Source organism: Trichechus manatus, unplaced genomic scaffold (genome assembly GCF_000243295.1).
Source record: "Trichechus manatus latirostris isolate Lorelei unplaced genomic scaffold, TriManLat1.0 scaffold00015, whole genome shotgun sequence".
Classification (NCBI taxonomy): Eukaryota; Metazoa; Chordata; class Mammalia; order Sirenia; family Trichechidae; genus Trichechus; species Trichechus manatus.
This window is the reverse complement of record NW_004443951.1, coordinates 4,603,907-4,622,950: the sequence shown is the minus strand read 5'-3', so window position 1 is coordinate 4,622,950 and position 19,044 is coordinate 4,603,907. Positions and strand designations below refer to the sequence as shown.

Here is a 19,044-nt window from a genome sequence, read left to right as displayed (position 1 = left end):
GAAAGTTGTTAGAGTACAATTTTTCATAGTTTTGTTACAGTTATTTTAATTTCAGTTGAGACTGTTGTGATATTACCCATCTCATTTCTTATTTGGGTTTTTGCTTCTTCTTCTATTTTTCTTTTGTCAGTTTGGCCAGTGGTTTATCAATTTTGTTGATCTTTTCAAAGAACCAGCTTTTGGTCTTGTTAACTCTTTCAATTGTTTTGCTATTCTCTATGTCATTTAATTCTGCTCTAATTTTCATTATTTGCTTTCTTCTGGTGGCTGGGGGCTTCTTTTGCTGCTCTCTTTCTATTTGTTCAAGTTGTAGGGTTAATGTTTTGATTTTGACCGTTTCTTCTTTTTGGATGTGTGCCTTTATTGCTATAAATTGACCTCTGAGCGCTGCTTTTGCTGTATCCCAAAGACTCTGGTAGGATGTGTTTTCATTCTTGTTTGAGTCTATGAATTTCTTTATTCCATCCTTAATTTCTTCTATAATGCAGTAGTTTTTGAGCAAGGTGTTGTTGAGTTTCCATGTGTTTAATTTTTTTTCCTTTCTTTTTCTGTTATTGATTTCTTTTATGGCTTTATGATCAGAAAAGATGCTTTGTAATATCTCGATGCTTTGGATTCTGTTAAGGCTTGCTTTATGGCCTAACATGTGATCTATTCTAGAGAATGTTCCATATGCGTTGGAAAAGAAAGTATACTCGGCTGCTGTTGCGTGGAGTGTTCTGTATATGTTTATGAGATCAATTTGGTTGATTGTGGCATTTAGATCTTCCACATCTTTAAAGAGCTTCTTTCTGGATGTTCTGTCCTTCACCAAAAGTGGTGTGTTGAAGTCTCCTCCTATTATTGTGGAGCTGTCTATCTCTCTTTCCAATGCTGTTAGAGTTTGTTTTATATATTTTGAGCCCTGTCGTTGGGTGTGTGAATATTTATTATGGTCATGTCCTCCTGGTGTGTTGACCCTTTAATCATTGTATAGTGTCCTTATCCTTTGTGGTGGATTTTACTTTAAAGTCTATTTTGTCAGAGATTAATATTGCCTCTCCTGCTCTTTTTTGATTGTTGTTTGCGTGATATATTGTTTTCCATCTTTAGAGTTTTAGTTTGTTTGTGTCTTTAAGTCTTTGGTGTGTCTCTTGTAGGCAGCGTATAGATGGATCATGTTTTTTAATCCATTCTGTCACTCTCTGTCTTTATTCATGCATTTAGTCTATTTACATTCAGCATAATTATTGATAGGTATGGGTTTAGTGCTGTCATTTTGATGTCTCTTTTTTTGTGTTGTTGACAGTTTCTTTGTTCTGCTTAATTTTCTGTGCTGAGTCATTTTTCTTTATGTATTTTCTTTTAATCCTTTTCATTGTTGTTGATTTTGTATTTGTTGAGTCTTTATGTTTTTCTTGCTTTATATTTTGATGTGTAGGATTGTTTCCTTTGTGGTTACCTTAATATTTAGTCCTATTTTTCTAAGTTTAAACCAGTCTTTTATTTCTTTATATCTCCTTGTCTTCTTCTCCATATGAAAGGTCTATGACTACATTTTTTAGTCCCTCTTTTTTGTTTTAATGTTGTCATCTTTTACATATTGACGCCTCTCTTCCCTATTTTCAGCATTTTAGCTTTGATTTCTTTTTGTGTCTTCTCTGTCTGGGTTGATATCTGGTTGCTCTGTCATGTGTTCTAGTCTTGGGTCGTTATCTGATGTTATTGATTTTCCAGCCAGAGGACTCCCTTTAGTATTTCTTGTAATTTTTGTTTGGTTTTTACAAATTCCCTAAACTTGTGCTTATCTGGAAATGTCCTAATTTCGCCATCATATTTGAGAGACCATTTTGCTGGATATATAATTCTTGGCTGGCAATTTTTTCCTCCAAGGCTTTATATATGTCATCCCATTGCCTCCTTGCCTGCAGGGTTTCTGCTGAGTTGTCTGAGCTTAGTCTTATTGACTGTCCTTTGTAAATGACTTTTCATTTATCCCTAGCCACTCCTAAAATTCTTTCTTTATCTTTGGTTTGGACAACTTTGATTATAATGTGTCTTGGTTACTTTCTTTTGGGATTTACCTTGTGTAGGTTTGATGAGCATCTTGGATAGATATATTATTATCTTTCATGATATCAGGGAAGATTTTTGCCAACAAATCTTGAACAATTCTCTCCGTATTTTCTGTTATTCCCTCCTGTTCTGTTACTTCTACCACTCGTAGGTTATTCCTCTTAGTAGAGTACCACATAATTCTTAGGGTTTCTTCATTTTTTAAAATTCTTTTATCTGATTTTTCCTCAAATAAGTTGGTGTCAAGTGCTTTATCTTCAGTCTCACTAATTCTGACTTCCATTGCCTCAATTCTGCTCCTATGACTTTCTATTGAGGTGTCTAATTCTGAAATTTTATTGTTAATCTTTTAGATTTCTGTTTGCTGTCTCTCTGTGGATTCTTCAGCCTGTTAAATTGTCATTATGCTCTTCTGTAATCTTCTGAAGTTCCTCTATTGCTTTGTCTGTATGTTCCTTGGCTTGGTCTGCGTTTTGCATGATCTCCTTCCTGATCTCTTGAAGAGTTCTGTATATTAATCTTTTGTGTTCTACCTCGGTAATTCCAAGAAATTCTCTTCCTCTGGAATATTTCTTGATTCTTTGTTTTGGGAGCTTGCTGAAGCCATCATGGTCTGCCTCTTTACGTGATTTGATATTGATTGTTGTCTCTGAGCCATAAATAAGTTATTATATTTATTTGTTCTATGTTTGCTTACTACATCCTAGCTTCTTGTTTTGCTTTGTTTTGATATGCCCAAATAGGCTGCTCGTGTGAGCTAGTTTTATTATTGGTGCCTTTGAAGCTATAACGTCCTGTCACCAGATGGTTAGAGCTGTTACTAGATATGTGAGCCCAGGAGTCTGTTTACTTTTCTTGTATGGGTTCAGCTCAGGTATCCAGTAGTCGGTCACCAAGCATGTGGTGCAGGCTGTCACCCAAAGTCCTAGATGGGCAGGGGTGATTGGAGTAGGCATAGGTATCTGGCTGCAATAAAGGGTCACGTGCTGATGGCTGCCCCTAAGTGTCTGGGAGGAAAGTGTGTCCCTGTTCCCTAGAGTGCGTAGATGAGTGGGTTTTGCAGCCAGACTGTGGGCATCCAGTGCTGTTGGCTGTAAGGACTGGGAGGCACCACTTATTCTTGGACCCCTCTCACGGGTTCCTAGGTGGCATGGGTGTAGCTACCAGTACTCAGGCCCCTGATGTGGGTAGGTGAGGACCCTGCTTAAGGGGCAGAGCCATATCAAATGTCACAAACCTGCCACTCCACCATATAGCTGATATAGTCGAAGTTAGTCATCAGGTATATACTCTGTTTTACTGTGCTAATGAGGGCCTGCACTATTGAAATTGGCCCACACAGGACTGTGCAATGGTGAAAGGCATTCAAAGTCCATGGACCCCTTATGCCTGTGCCTTAGCAAAGGAGCTGTTCCTACCCTACATTCCTGGCTTAGGAGAGCTGGCAGATTATTTATTCCTGTTTGTTAATTTGTTCCCTCTCCAAAGCTGGGAGAATGGCTTAGAGCATGAGACAGGTCCTTACTTATGGCCCAGGGGACGTGGCAATGGCTGAAGCCAGCCCAGGACCTGGTGCAGAGTGGGGAGGGGCAGGTAAATGGGAGAGAGGTTTTTCCCGAAGGGGATATTTTTTGATCCTCACGGAAGGTTAGATGCATTTACTTACGTTTTGCCAGTTGAGCGCCACTTTTCACTGGCTCTGGAGGCTTGAGTAGACTCTCCACCGCTCAGTCTCCCCCGATATGGAAAACACATTTCAAGCACCACTGCTTGCCTCATTATGTGCACCAGCTGCAGAGTGCGGGTTCCCACTGGGTCAGGTTTGGCAACTCCTCACTGCTTCTGAACTGTCTCTCCCTCTCTCTGCTGCTCAGTCTGATTCCTAAACTTTGTCTTTGATGTTCAGGGCTCCTAGATTGTCATATATAATTGATTCACTTGTTTTTTCAGGTCTTTGTTGTAAGAGGGACCACAGGAAGCGTCTGACTACTCCGCCATCTTGGCCCTGCCTCCTGTCATTTGATTTCTTTACTGCTACTTCCATGGGCGTTGATTGTGGATCCAAGTAAAATGAAATCTTTGACAACTTCAGTCTTTTCTCCATTTATCATAATGTTTCTTATTGGTCCAGTTGTGAGGATTTTTGTTTTCTTTATGTTGAGGTGTAATCCATACTGAAGGCTGTAATCTCTGATCTTCATCAGTAAGTGCTTCAAATCCTCTTCACTTCCAGCAAGCTAAGTTGTGTCCTCTGTGTATTGCAGTTTGTTAATGAGTCTTCATCTGATCCTGATGCCCCATTCTTCTTCGTATAGTCTAGCTTCTCAGATTATTTGCTCAGCACACAAATTGAATAAGTATGGTGAAAGGATACAACCTTGATGGACGGACACCTTTCTTGATTTTAAATCATGCAGTATCTCCTTGTTCTGTTTGAATGACTGCCTCTTGGTCTGTGTACAGGTTCTTCATGAGCACAATTAAGTGCTCTGGAATTCCCATTCTTCGCAATATTATCCATAATTTGTTATGATCTACACAATCAAATGCCTTTGCATAGTCAAAAAACACAGTTAAACATCCTTCTGGTATTCTCTGCTTTCAGCCAAGATGCATGACCTCAGCAGTGATATCCTTTGTTCCATGCCCTCTTCTGAATCTGGCTTGAATTTTTGGCAGTTCCTGTTGATGTACTGCTGCAACCGTTTTTGAATTATCCTCAGCAAAATTTTACTTTCATGTGATATTTATGATATTTTTCAATAATTTCCACATTCTCTTTGGTCACCTTTCTTTGGAATGGGCATAAATCTGGATCCCTTCCAGTCAGTTGGCCAGGTAGCTGTCTTCCAAATTTCTTGACATAGCCAAGTGAGCACCTAGAGTGTTGCGTCCATTTGTTGAAACATCTCAGTTGGTATTCTGTCTATTCCTGTAGACTTGTTTTTCGCCAATGCCTTCAGTGCAGCTTGGACTTCTTCCTTCAGTACCATCAGTTCTTGATCATATGCCACCTCCTGAAACAGTTGGATGTCAACCAGTTCTTTCTGGTACAGTGACTCTGTGTATTCCTTCCATCTTCTTTTGATGCTTCCTGCATTGTTCAATAGTTTGCCCATAGAATCTTTCAAAATTGCAGCTCGAGGCTTGACTTTTTCTTTGATTCTTTTAGCTTGAAAAGTGCCAAGTATGTTCTTCCCTTTTAGTTTTCTAACTCCAGGTCTTTGCACACTTTGTTATAGTACTTTACTTTGTCTTCTCGAGCCGCCCTTTAAAATCTTCTGTTCAGCTCTTTTACTTCAGCTTTTCTGCTGTTTGCTTTAGCTCCTTTATGTTCAATAGCAAGTTTCAGAGTCTCTTCTGACATCTATTTTGGCTCCTGAATCAGTCCTAAATAGCTTATTTATGCTTTCTCCTTTTTCCTTCTCAGTCTTCATAAAAGTTTATCAACTTTGTTAGATTTAAAATTGTCTTTGTTGATCCTCTCTATCCTATCTGTGCTTTTTATTTTATATACTTCCATGCTTTTTTAAATTATTTCCTTTAGGTTTATTCTGATGGGTTTTTTTAAATGTAATTCTTAATTGGGATGGTTTGCTCAAAAATTTTCAGTTTTCTATTTCTGATAAAATCATTTATGGCTATAAATATCTCAAGTACTACTTTAACTACATCCCACAAGTTTGGAGTTATAGTATTTTTAGTATTGTTAGTCTCTATTTTCAAAATCTAAAGTTAATTGATATCTTTTTATCTTCCTGAAAATTAGAAAGATATTAGAACAGTTTAAGTCCAATCTCCTTCATCCTGATTTAGCTGCTGTTCTGGACCATTGCACTGTACAATTCCAGGGAGCATCATTCACATTGTTGTGCTGCAGGGAGCATCATTTATATGGAATACAATCTAAATGGTTCCCCCTAGAGTTGTGCAGTTGCTATTGCTGTCCTAGATTTTAGTTCTATATTTTATTGCTTGCACAAGCCATTATTACTGTTTCTGTGTTAGTCAGCTTTTTCTCAGTAACACTGCAGTAGCAAACAAACCCAAAATCTCAATAGTTCATAGCAACAAAGGTTTATTTCCCATGTTATACATTATCTATGAGTCAACAGTGGCTCTACTTAGCATATCTTTTTCATTCTAGGTTACTATCTGAAGTGATAGTCTGTTCCCTGGAACATACTTTTCTCGTGGCTGAAGGAGAAGAGAGATGTGGAACCTAGATGTGATCTTTTTTGCTCATATTTTATTGACCAGAGTAAATTTCTTGGTCAAGCTTAGTGTCAATGAGTCAGGGAAGTATAATTATCTCACTAGGAAATGGCAGATAATTAAGAACACAAGTGCACTTTGCTGAAGTATCGTACAGTGTTTTTTAGATTTACCAACAAACTAACCACTTTCTTTGACCTTTATACCTTGCACATAAAGCTGTCATTCTAGGATGACTTTTTCTGTCTGAATTACATACTTTAGAATTTCTTCAGTGCATATCTTTTGGTGCCAGACTCGCCCAGTTTTTGTTTATCTGAAAATATCCTTCTTCTAAACCTCCTTCTGTCTATGGACTCTAGGCAGACAGGTTTTTTCCGTTGTTATTGATGTTTTCCAATAGGGTGAAAATATTCGCTGCCTTTTGACTTCATAGTTGGCTGTTGAGATGACTACTGTCAGTCTAATCATTGTTCTTTTTTTTCAGTTTTTCTAATGTGTATCTTAGGTTTGAGTTGCTTTGTTATTTTTAAAAATATTTTTATTGTGTTTTTGGTGAAAGTTTACACAGCAAATTAGGTTCCCATCTAACAATACCTATACAAGTTGTTCAGTGACACTAGTAACATTTTTGACAATGTGTTAACATTCTCATTAATTGTGTTCTGGTTGTTCCATTTCCAGTACTCTAGTTTCCCTGTCCCCCTTGTCTTCTCATCTTTACTTTAGAGTAATTGTTGACCTTTTAGTCTCATATAGATGGTTTTTTAATAGAGCCCTGTACTCATGGATAATATTCATTTCGTATGCCAATCTGTTATTTCAATAAACGGTGACCTCAGGGAATAGTTAAAGGTTTAAAGAGTATCTCAGGGTGATAGCGTCAGGGAGTCCTCCAGTCTCAACTGGTCCAGTAAGTCTGGACTTTTTAAGAATTTGAGTTCTGTTCCATGTTTTTCTTCTGTTTTATTTGGGTCCATCTATTGTGGCCCTGATCAGAATGGTCAGTAGTAATAGCTGGGTGCCATGTACTTCTTCTGGTCTCAGGGTAGATGAGGCTGTGGCTTGTGTAGGCTGTTAGCCCTGTAAATTAGTTTCTTCTGAGACTTTGATTTCCTTCTTTCTCTTTTGCTTCTAACAAGTAGAGACAGTAGTTGTATCTGAGATAGCTGCTTGCAGGCTTTTAAGACCCCAGATGCTACTCACCTCACTAGGATGCAGAACATGAACTCTGTGGTGCCAGTTGACTGAGTTGTCCCAGGAGACTAAGGACCTAAGCCTTCAAACCTAGAAAACAATTCTCACAAGGTGTTTGGTTATGTCTGAGAAGTATCTGTAACTGTGTCCTGTGTGAATGTATATGCATGCACACACATATCTACACATACATGTATGTATAGATACCTCTAAGGGTTTCTTTTGTATCTTGCTTGTAATTTGTTTGGTACTTTGAATCTGTGGATTGGTACTGTGATAGTTAATTTTATGTGTAAACTTGGCTAGTTTGTGGTGGTCATTTTTTTGAACAAACACTTATCTAGTTGCTATTATGAAGTAGTTACAGGTGGTTAAATTGGTTGGCCTTAAGTAAAGCAGATTACCTTTCATAATGTGGGTGGGCTTCAGTCAATCAGTTGAAGGTGTTAAGAGCAAAGAGGATGATTCCCTAGGGTTTGTTCTGCCTCCAGACTAAAAATAGATATTTTGACAGAATTCACTCTTCACTCTTTCCATTGCCTGACCTGTGGATTTTGGGACACAAGACTTCAGGGGTCTGAGGCCTGTCACCTGTCACCTGAACTATGGATTTTGGACTTGCCAGCTCCCCACAATTACATGAGCCAATTCCTTGAAGTAAATCTCTTTCTGTCTTGTTTTATATATATATGTGTGTGTGTGTGTGTCTGTGTGTCTGTGTGTCTGTGTGTGTATACATGCCATTGGTTCTGTTTAGAGAACCCTGGCTATGACATTTTGGTACTGTTTTAGTTACTTAGTGCTGCCATAACACGAATACCACAAGTGGGTGGCTTTAAAGAACAGAAATTTAATTCCTCATACTTAAGGACACTAGAAGTCTGAATTTAGGGTGTGGCTCTAGTGGAAGGCCCTTCCTTGTCTGTTTCAGCTTCTAGTAGCTGCCTATAATCCTTTTAGTTGCATCTGTCCCTGTCATCTGTATTCCTCTTCTCCCTGTGCCTCTGTTTTCTATCTGTTCTTTTTATAACTCAGAAGTTATTAGATTTAGAACCCGTCCTACTCTGGTATGACCTAATCAACATAACAAAGAAAACCTTCTTTCTAAACAGGATCATATTTACAGGTATAGGTGCCAGGACTTCAATACTTATTTTGGGGGGACACAATTCAATCCATAACTGGGACTGAGAGTGGTTCTAGAGAAAGAGAATCTTAAGGATGAGTTCTCTGAATTGCTTTTGGGGTTTCTGGAATTGATTCTTAAGTCTGGTTAGATTTAAAGGCACTCATGACTCTGTTTCCAGTAGTAAAGATGGCACTGATAGTCCATGGTGTGACGTGGCAATAGAGATATGTAAAATATCACCATTGGACACTGCTAGTCAAGTACTTACAAGAGACAAGATTCTGGGTAATTGTGTATTTGATACCTTAGAACATTTTTGTCAAACTGACAAGTACAATGTCATTGACTGGTTGCTCTTACGCTCGCTGGACAAAGGGGGCAGAGAAAAGGATGAGCTTAGGGCTTCATGTTCCCAGCTCAAGCACTGCATAAAACCAAACCAAACCAATTGCCGTCGAGTCCATTCTGGCTTATGAGGACCCATGTGTTACAGAGTAGTATTGAGCTCCATAGGGTTTTTATTTATTTATTTATTTTATTGCACTTTAGGTGAAGGTTTTCAGAACAAATAGTTTCTCATTAAACAGTCAGTACACATATTGTTCTATGACATTGGTTAACAACCCCACGACATGTCCACTCTCTCCCTTCTTGACCTTTTTTTTTTGGTGAAAATATACATAGCCAAAGATACACCATTTCAAAAATTTCTACATGCACATTTCAGTGACATCGATTATGTTCTTCCAGTTGTGCTGCTATTCTCACTTTAGATGAAGGTTTACAGAGAAAAATAGTTTCTCATTAAACAGGTAGTACACATGTTGCCCTATGACAATGGTTAACAACCGCACTACATGTCAACACTGTCCTTACTCAGCCTTGGGTTCCCTATCACCAGCTTTCCTGTCACCATATGCCTTCTAGTCCCTGTCCCTGGACTGCTGTGCCTTATTAGTCTCCATAGGGTTTTCTTGTACGTAGTCTTTATGGAAGCAAATTGCCAGGCCGTTCTCCCACAACACCACTGGGTGGGTTCGAACTGCCAACCTTTTGATTAGTAGACAAGTGCAAACTGTTTGCACTACTCAGGAACCTTAAGTTCTGCATAAATGACTTAAAGTTGTGATGTGTGCCCTGAAAGGAAACCTTTTCTCTTGTGGCCATGGGACAGAGAAAGAGAGAGAGAGAGAGAAATTCAGATTTACTTCAAGGAATTGGCTCATGCAGTTGTCGGGACTGGCATGGCCAAGTCCAAAATCCGTAGGTCAGGCAACAAACTGGAAACTCCCGCGGCTTTTGTCTCAAGCTGCATAGGCCAGGCAATGGAAAGAGTGAGATGAGATTTCTACCAGAACATCTACTTATACTCTGTAGGTATGTAGAATACACCCTAGGGAAACTCCCTTTTTCCTCTTCAGGCTTTCAACTGATTGACTGATTACATTAGATTAGATTACATTATGGAAGGTAATATATTTAAGGCCTACTGATTTAATCCCACCTAGATGGCACATAAGCTTAAGCACTCAGCTGCTCACCAAAAGGTTGGCTGTTTGAGTCCACCCAGAGGTGCATTGGAAGAGAGGCTTGGTAATCGACTTTCAAAAAGCAGCCATTGAAAACGCTATGGAATACAATTCTACTCTGACACACATGGGGTCACATGATGACACACATGATGAGTAGGACTCAACTCCATGGCAACTGTTATTTTTAACTCTTCTATAATAGCATATGTAATTTCTCCATGACAGCAACTAGACTAGTGTTTGGCCACACAACTGGGAACCATAGCCTAACCAAGTTGCTGCATAAAATTACCATCACATTGAGTAAGCTTTGATAATTTGTGTCTTCCAAGGGATTTGTCCATTTCATCTAAGTTATCAAATTTATTGGCATAAAGTTTTTCATAATATTTTCTTATTTTTTAATGCTTCTGGTATCTATAGTGATGTGCTTTCTCTTTCCTGATATTGCTAATTTGTTCCTTCTCTCTTTTTTTTTCTGATCAGTCTGGCTAGGGTTTTATCAATTTTATTGATCTTTTCAAAGAATCAGATTTTTACCTTTAGTATCAGGGTTTTACTTTTAGTTAGATGGGAATACATTGGATGGTTTTGAGAAATGACATTACTTGATTTTATATTTTAAAAGGATCAGTCTGGTTGCTAGGTGAAGAATAGGAAAGGAGTTAGAAGCAGGAAGAACCACTTAAGTGATGATTGCAATAGTGAAGTCTACAATGAAAATGGAACCTACTGGAATTTTGCTCTGTTCAGTAGATGTATACAGTGATATCGGGAAAAGAAGATCCAGTACTTAAAATTATTCCTGAGGCACTCTAAACTTTATAAGTTTAACAGCAGCCAGTGAGGTAGGAAAAGAACCAAGAGGTATCCCAAAAGCCTAGTGAAAAAAGAATTCAAGAAGGTGGGAGTTATGAACTGTGTTGTGTGTGTATGTTTTTGTTCTTTCTGAACCGTTTGAGAGAACATTGCATTCTCCCTCACTCCTTAATACTTCTGTGTGCACATCCTAAGAATGAGGATATTTTCAGTATAGTTTTCAAGTTCAGGAAATTTAATATTGATGTAATACTTTTCTGTAATCTGTAATCCGTATTCCATTTTTGTCGATTATTCCAGTAATGTCCTTTGTAGAATTTTTTCCTCTGGATCCAGTCCAGAATCACATTTGCATTTTGTTATCAAATCCCTTTAGTCTCCTTTAATCTGGGACAGTTACTCAGCCTTTCTTTGTCTTTCCTTATACTAACTTTTTTAAATTTTATTTTTTTTGTGCTTTAGGTGAAAGTTTACAGCACGAATTAGTTTCTCATTCAAAAATTTATATACAAATTGTTTTGTGACATTGGTTGCAATCCCTGCAATGCATCGGCACTATCCCCCTTTCCCTTTATGCCCCAGGTTTCCCATGTCTATATGCCCAGTTTTCCTGTCCCTTCCTGCCTTCCCATCCTTGCTTTTGAGCAGGTATTGCTCATGTGGTCTCATAAACTTGATTGAACTAAGAAGCACGTTCGTCATGTATGTTATCGTTTGTTTTATAGACCTGTCTAATCTTTGGAAGAAAGGTGGATTTTGGGAGTCGCTGTGGTTCTGAGTTAGCAGGGTGTCTGGGGTCCATAGACTCTGGATCTCCTCCAGTCTCTGTCAGACCAGTAAGTCTGGTCTTTTTTTGTGAATGTATATTTCATTCTACATTTTTCTCCTGCTATGTCCGGGACCCTCTATGGTGATCCCTGTCAGAGCAATCAGTGGTGGTAGCTGGGCACCCTCTAATTTTTCTGGGCTCAGGCTGGTGGAGGCTATGGTTCATGTGGTCCATTAGTCCTTTGGATTAATATTTACCTTGTGTCTTTGGTTTTCTTCATTCTTCTTTGCTCCGTTCAGGATGGGATCAATAGATGTGTCTTAGATAGCCATTCACAAGCTTTTAAGACCCCAGATGCTACTCACCAAAGTAGAATGTAGAACATTTTCTTCATGAACTGTGTTATGCCAATTGACCTAGATGTCCCCCAAGACCATGGTCCCCAGCCCTCAGCCCCGGTAACTGGGTCCCTCAAGTTGTTTGGATGTGTCTAGGAAGCTTCTGTGACTTTGCCTTGGTCAAGCTGTGCTAACTTCCCCTATGTTGTGTGTTGTCTACTATCTAGTTAGTGATTCTCCCTCCCCAACCCTCCCTTGACTCGTAACCATAAAAGATTGTTTTTTTTTTTTCTGTGTGTAAACCTTTTCTTGAGTTTTTATAATAGTGATCTGATACAGTATTTTTCCTTTTGTGATTGACTTCTTTTACTCAGCATAATGCCCTCCAAATTCATCCATGTTGTTAGATGTTTCACATATTCATCATTGTTCTTTATCGTAGTATAGTATTCCATTGCATGTACGTGCCATAATTTGTTTATCCATTCATCTATTGATGGGCACTTAGGTTATTTCCATCTTTTGGGTATTGTGAATAAAGCTGCAGTGAACATGGGTGTGCAGATGTCTGTTTGTGTCACGGTTCTTATTTCTCTAGGATACATTCCTAGGAGTGAGATTGCTGGATCGTATAGTATTGCTATTTCTAGCTTTTTAAGGAGGTGCCATATCATTTTCCATAGTGGTTGTGCCATTTTACATTCCCACCAGCGGTGCATAAGAGTTCCAATCTCCTTGCAACCTCTCCAACATTTGTTATTTTCTGTTTTATTGATTCGTGCCAGTAATGTCAGTGTGAGATGGTATCTCCTTGTAGTTTTGATTTGCATTTCTCTAATGGCTAATGATCGCGAGCATTTCCTCATGTGTCTGTTAGCTGCCTGAGTGTCTTCTTTGGTGAAGTGTCTGCTCATATTCTTTGCCCAGTTTTTAATTGGGTTATTTGTCTTTTTGTTGTTGAGGTGTTGAAGTATTCTATAGATTTTAGAGATTAGACCCTTGTTGGATATGTCGTAGCCAAAAGTTTTTTCCCAGTCTGTAGGTTCCCTTTTTACTTTTTTGGTGAAGTCATTTGATGAGCGTGTTTAATTTTTAGGAGCTCCCAGTTATCTAGCTTGTCTTCTGGTGTTTTTGCATTGTTAGTTATGATTTGTATTGTATTTATGTCATGTATTAGGGCCCCTAGCATTGTCCCTATTTTTTCTTCCATGATCTTTATTGTTTTAGGTTTTATAATTCGGTCTTTGATTCATTTTGAGTTAGTTTTTCTGTATGGTGTGAGGTATGGGTCCTGTTTCATTTTTTTTACAGATAGACATCCAGTTTTGCCAGCACCATTTGTTAAAAAGACTGTCTTTTCCCCATTTAATGGACTTTGGTTCTTTGTCAAAGATCAGCAGGTCATAGGTGGATGGATTTACATCTGGGTTCTCTATTCTGTTCCATTGGTCTATGTGTCTGTCGTTGTACCAGTACCAGGCTGTTTCGACTGCTGTGGCTGTATAGTAGGGATATTGACATTTTTTGAAGAATACAAACCACTTATTTTATAGATCACAGACTATGCCCCAGTTTGGCTTATCCTCATGATCAGATTTAGTGTATCATATCTGAAGGCACGTAATATTCGTCTGCTCATCACAAGTGCTGTTAGTTTTGATCACACACCAAGATGCTGTTTTCTCCCCCCACTGTAATATTCCCATTTTTACCCTTGCTATCAATAAGCAGTCTTTGTGGAGACATTTTGAATCCCTGTAAATATCCTTCTTTTCATCAAACTTTACTTCCTAGCTATAGCATCTGTTGATGACTCTTCCCTGAGCCAGTCTTTCCTAAATTGTAGTAAAAATGTTATTTTCTAACTCTACCACTGCTGCCAATGTTTATCATTTGGTTTTCTACCATAAGGAAGAGGCTTTCCCTTCTCATTTATTTACTTACTTTTTTATTATCAGTATGAACTCATTAATTTCTGTTTTACTCAGTGGATTATTATCCATTACTACCACTATTTTGATGCTCAAATTTTACCTAGTGGGTAAGCCCTTTAAGATGGTTCCTCTATCTTTTTTACATGTCCCCACCATTTTTTTAGTTCTTCCTTATTTTCTGATACTATAACATCATTTTTATTAGTTGGAAGAGTAGCCATTGTATTACCATTTCCTTACTCTTGGTTTTTTAATTCCAGATTTTATTAAATGCTAAACGATGTTGTGATGAACATTCCAGTAACTGAATATTTACACAAATCCAAAATTATTTACTTGGATAATAACTTTCTAGAAGTGAATTTGTTAAGTTGCCCTCCAGAAACATTCTACCTATTTGTCCTAACAGTATATAAGAAAGCCCCCACCACCACCTTTTTTTTAAAAAGAATGCTGATTTTTGTCGATTCTACCCTTAATTTGGGTAGAATTTTAATCAGTGTAGGGCCTTACTACTCAACGTGTTGTTCATACCCCAGACCTCCTGAATCAGAATCTGCGTTTTAACCTCCCCGGGTGATTAACAGACACATTAAAGTCTGAGAAGCAATCTTTATACACAGCTAGGGTAATGTATACAGGATGTGTATACATGCGTGCACATATGTATCTTAAGCATGCCTTGGGGTGGGGGGGGCAGGACAATGTAGATCAACAAAGAGTACTAACACTTTTTTCCCTCAGAACACAACCTAACAGTATTTCTTCAGGCTCATCTTCACCCACTCCATCCCAATTACCCTGTACATTAGCCCATTGTTTTAATTAGTGGTCTAAGGAACACTTGTATCAGAAGCACTTGCAGAATGTGTTACAAATGCAGACTCCCAAACTCCACTCCCTCAGAGGTTTTGTTTCACTAGGGTCTGGTCTTATGCCCAAGAATCAGCATTTTAACAAGCATGTCAGGTTATTCTGGTTCCCTGAAGTTTGAGAACTACTATACCACTGCAGTTCCCAGAACACACCTGGGATATATTGTATGAACAAATGTTTTATTTATTTTAAAAGATTTTTCCCATTTTTATAAAGGCCTTCAGCTAGAAATCACTTTTTTTTGGTCAGTGGTTACATGAAATAGCTAAGCCAGGAATTATTACGTTTTAGCCCCCCCTAATTCTGACTGCCAACAAATCGGCTTGAAGGCACCTAACAACAACAACAACGGTCCTGACCAAGTGACCCTAAATTAGTCAGGATAGAAAGAATCCTGTTTGAACTGTCCTTCACCCTATCCTGGAGACTGCCTTCTTGAACCAATCCAAATTCTTTTCAGATGATACCTCAACTTTTTGTTTTTCTGTCAATATATTTTGGTGAAAGAGATTCATATTGTGGGGGAAATTTTCATGAAATATTTATTATGATTTTAGAATATATTGCTCTTACATAAATACATAAATCAAATATATTAAAGAAATTATCTATTTTAAAACTATTTTCAGTTTTTAAAATATAAATAAATTTTTTTGTAGGAGGATCAAAGAAAAAAGGAAGCAGAACATAAAAAAGGTATTTTTCTTAATACTTCATTACAGAAATCTTATTCAACATATAGCAATTCATATCTTAAAGAACCAAGAATCTATCCTAACTTCAAATTCTTACTGGAAACCAGACTTACTGAATGTATTGAGGCTGGAGGAACCCCTGAATCTATTGCCTGTAAACAACTTTTGAACCTTGAAGCAAAACTATCCCAAACAACAATTTAATGCAATAACTAAAGAATGTCTGCCTTGAGCATTATGCCCTTTTGAAGAAGTACCTGTATGAGATTGAAATGATAACAGTAACTCTAAAGCACAGATGAGAACTTTAAGGGACAGAAAGTATATATTAACGGTGGTGAAACAGTAGGGGTAGAGATGGTGAGAATGGCAACAAAATGTGAAGTATGTAACCATTGTCAGTGAACTGTACAGGAAAAATTGTTGAACAAGTCTATGTTTTGTCGTGCATATTTTCACCAAAAAAAAAGAGAGGCTATCCTAAATGTTATCTAAATATTTTTAAATACCATTTTTATTATTTATATTTATTAGTATGTGAATGGGTATATATTTTTTACAAAAGCAAAACTTTCAATGTCATGTTACGAAGAAAATCAGCATAGATCAAATCCCCACTTTCTTCTCTGACACCAGCTGCAACATGCATCACTTCTCTCTGACCCCAGCCATCTAAAGCTAGGTCAGATCTCACAGGTTAAAAGGACACCGTCCTATTTCATATTATGTCTTAGTACCTGAAAACATTACCTCCTACATAATTTTAGAAATGTGGAATATAAAATGTAATAAAGTATTAAAAGCAGCTTTAAGAGTTAATGTGTAAAATATTAAAGGTTAATATGTAAAATATTACAAAAGATAGGATTTTTAAAATAATCATAATTAAGTTTGGGGTCCCCAAGGAGTTCCCCTCACTTCTGATCTACTGCCCATAGATTCAGGGGGTTTCCCTCTACCCATTCAAGATGTCAGCTAGGAGTCCTCAGCCCTCTTATTTCTGACCTGCTGGCTCCTACTCCTTCCTCTGGTTCAGTGATTTGCTGGAACACCTCACAGAACTCACAGAAAGTGCTGTGCTTAAGATTACAGTTTTATTATAAAGGATTCAAATCAAGATTAGCATAAAGAAGAGGCACATAGAGCAAGATCCGGAAGGATTCCCAAAGCAGAGCTTCTGTGTCCCAAAGCGGTTGTGTCACCCTCCCAAGAGCAGATGTTTTCACCAACCAGGAAGCTAATGGAGGTTTGGTGTGCAGTTTTTAATTGGGGATTTTGCATTATGTAATGCAAACTCCAGCCCCTGTCCCCTGAGGTCAGTCCATATCACGAGATGATCACGAGGTAGGGCTCTCTGGCCGTGCCACCATGAGGTGATCATCACGAGGTACCCTGCAGGTCAGTTGATATCACAAGGTGATCTCAAGGCATCCCGAGGTGGAGCTCTCTGACTTGACCACCATGAGGCAATCATCACGAGGTAGGTCCCTCAGGCCTGGCCAGCCCTATCTCTGGCATAACCTGTCAGGTCTGGAATCCGTATCAAAATTCCAAGTTCCAAGGGTCACTTCTCAGGAACCAAGGACAAAGGCCAAATCACTTTAGGTAAAGCTAAATTCTGTATCATAGATATATCTTAAATAAAGTTGAGAAATTATAAAATTTGTCTCTTAGTTACACCCTAAGATGCCATAGTCAATGCCATATAGTAATACCTGAAGGTCAAAAGACATACTTCTGTAATCCTTTAGATATTTCATAGTATGTCTTAGTATCTGAATACAGTATCTCCTACATAATTTTAGAAATGCCGAATATAAAATGTACTAAACTATTAAAAGCAGCATTAAGGATTAGTGTGTAAAATATTATTAAAGATTAATATGTAAAATATTACAAAAGGTATTTTAGGATTTTTAAAAAACCTACCATTTTTGATATTAAGTGTGCAGCATAAATGATACAACAGGAAGAGCATGAGACTTAAGAGTAAAGAAAATCTAGATTGACATCCATTTGTTATTTAATTTGTGTTGGGTTACTTATCTAAGTCTTACATTCCTCTATTGTGAAGTAGTGCTAATAATAACTACCTTGAAGAATTACTGAGGGGAATAAATGATATTTGGGAGTATATCAAATTGCTTTGTAAATTTTACGACACTATAGCAATGTTTTATATATATATATATGAGTATTTTATAGGAATATTAGTTGTTATTAGTATAGAACCAAACCATAGGCTCTTCCCACTGTGGACCAAACTTTTTGTAATTTGCCTGCTCAAGGAGGCATGTATTTTTAAATTGATTTTTTTTTAAAATAAGGCAATATTTAGCTATAAATAGTTAAGAAAATCTCTCCCTTTTCTGATTTTCAGGAACATTCCAGAACTGAGATTTCTAGCCTGATTAGAATCTTTTCATGTTAAAACAGGGTTGTGTAATATACTTTCTTTGGATTTTATTTAGAATAGGCTTTCCTACTCTTGATGATCATGAAAATATTGCTAATTCCCCAAATATATATTTAATATCCCATGGTGATGATAGCAACTCAGACTTTTCTCTACAGCATTATCCTGTCCATTATAGCCTTAAAAAGAATCTGAATTTTAAAAAGTAACATTGTCCTCATAATTAAGATTTGGTTTATGAATATGTAATATTCATGTAAATCTCATTTTCTTTTACAGCAATTAAAGACCACTCTGAAGATGAATCCTGCCTTGCAACAAATGAGGTCTTTTTTGACCCATCAGAGACTAGCTCAACAACAAATTGCAGCAGTATTACAGTAAGCTTATCAACATTACCATCTGATTGCTATTACAGCCAAAGTATAGAAGCAGCTGGTGACTGGTTTTCTGATGATTCTCTAGAGAAAAAGAACTCTCGAGTGCCCTTTCTAGGGGAACCTCTAATGGAAAAAGTATTTTCATACTTGTCAACCATTTCATTAGAAGAATGTACTGAAAATGTACTGAATATGACACATTTTGATGATCAAAAAGATGACAGCATTAAGGAAATATTTTCCCGAAGAAATACAGAGGTTGAAATACAAAACCTTCAACATAATATTGAATGACTTTCTTCTTTTGAAACCTTGTATATACTGAAATCAGGTAAAGTTAAAACTGAATTACCAGCTTCTGAGTCTCTTAACATGTCCACATTACTCTTGCTTTTTGTTCTTTGCCATAGAGTGACCCTACTTCCCTTGCTGGTTCTTATTTCTAGAAACAAAATTATAGGAAGAACTAGAGTGATGCCATTGACGTTAATCGTAACTCATTGTATCTCATCAAAGGACATAATAAGTAATCGGAATGTATTTTAACACACAGTAGAAATATTTTAAGAAATCCTCAGCACAAATATATTTTTTAATAAAACAGTCACAGCATATCTTTATACCTTTGACATTTTCAGTTTTATTTTAGTGTGGGTGGGGCTGGGGGAATATTAGCTTTTCTAAATTTT

The 19,044-nt window shown here is 37.5% G+C and overlaps 1 protein-coding gene across 1 annotated transcript in view; it reads left to right on the top strand.

Annotated features, from left to right (window-relative positions):
• Window positions 1-18,649, top strand: part of CUNH1orf185 (chromosome unknown C1orf185 homolog) — a 49,821-nt gene extending 31,172 nt beyond the window's left edge. The window contains exons 4-5 of the mRNA XM_004372048.1: window positions 15,524-15,560; window positions 18,255-18,649. Coding sequence (XP_004372105.1) covers window positions 15,524-15,560; window positions 18,255-18,649 — 432 coding nt within the window. The remainder of the gene's footprint in view (window positions 1-15,523; window positions 15,561-18,254) is intronic.
• The last annotated feature ends 395 nt before the right edge of the window (window positions 18,650-19,044 follow it).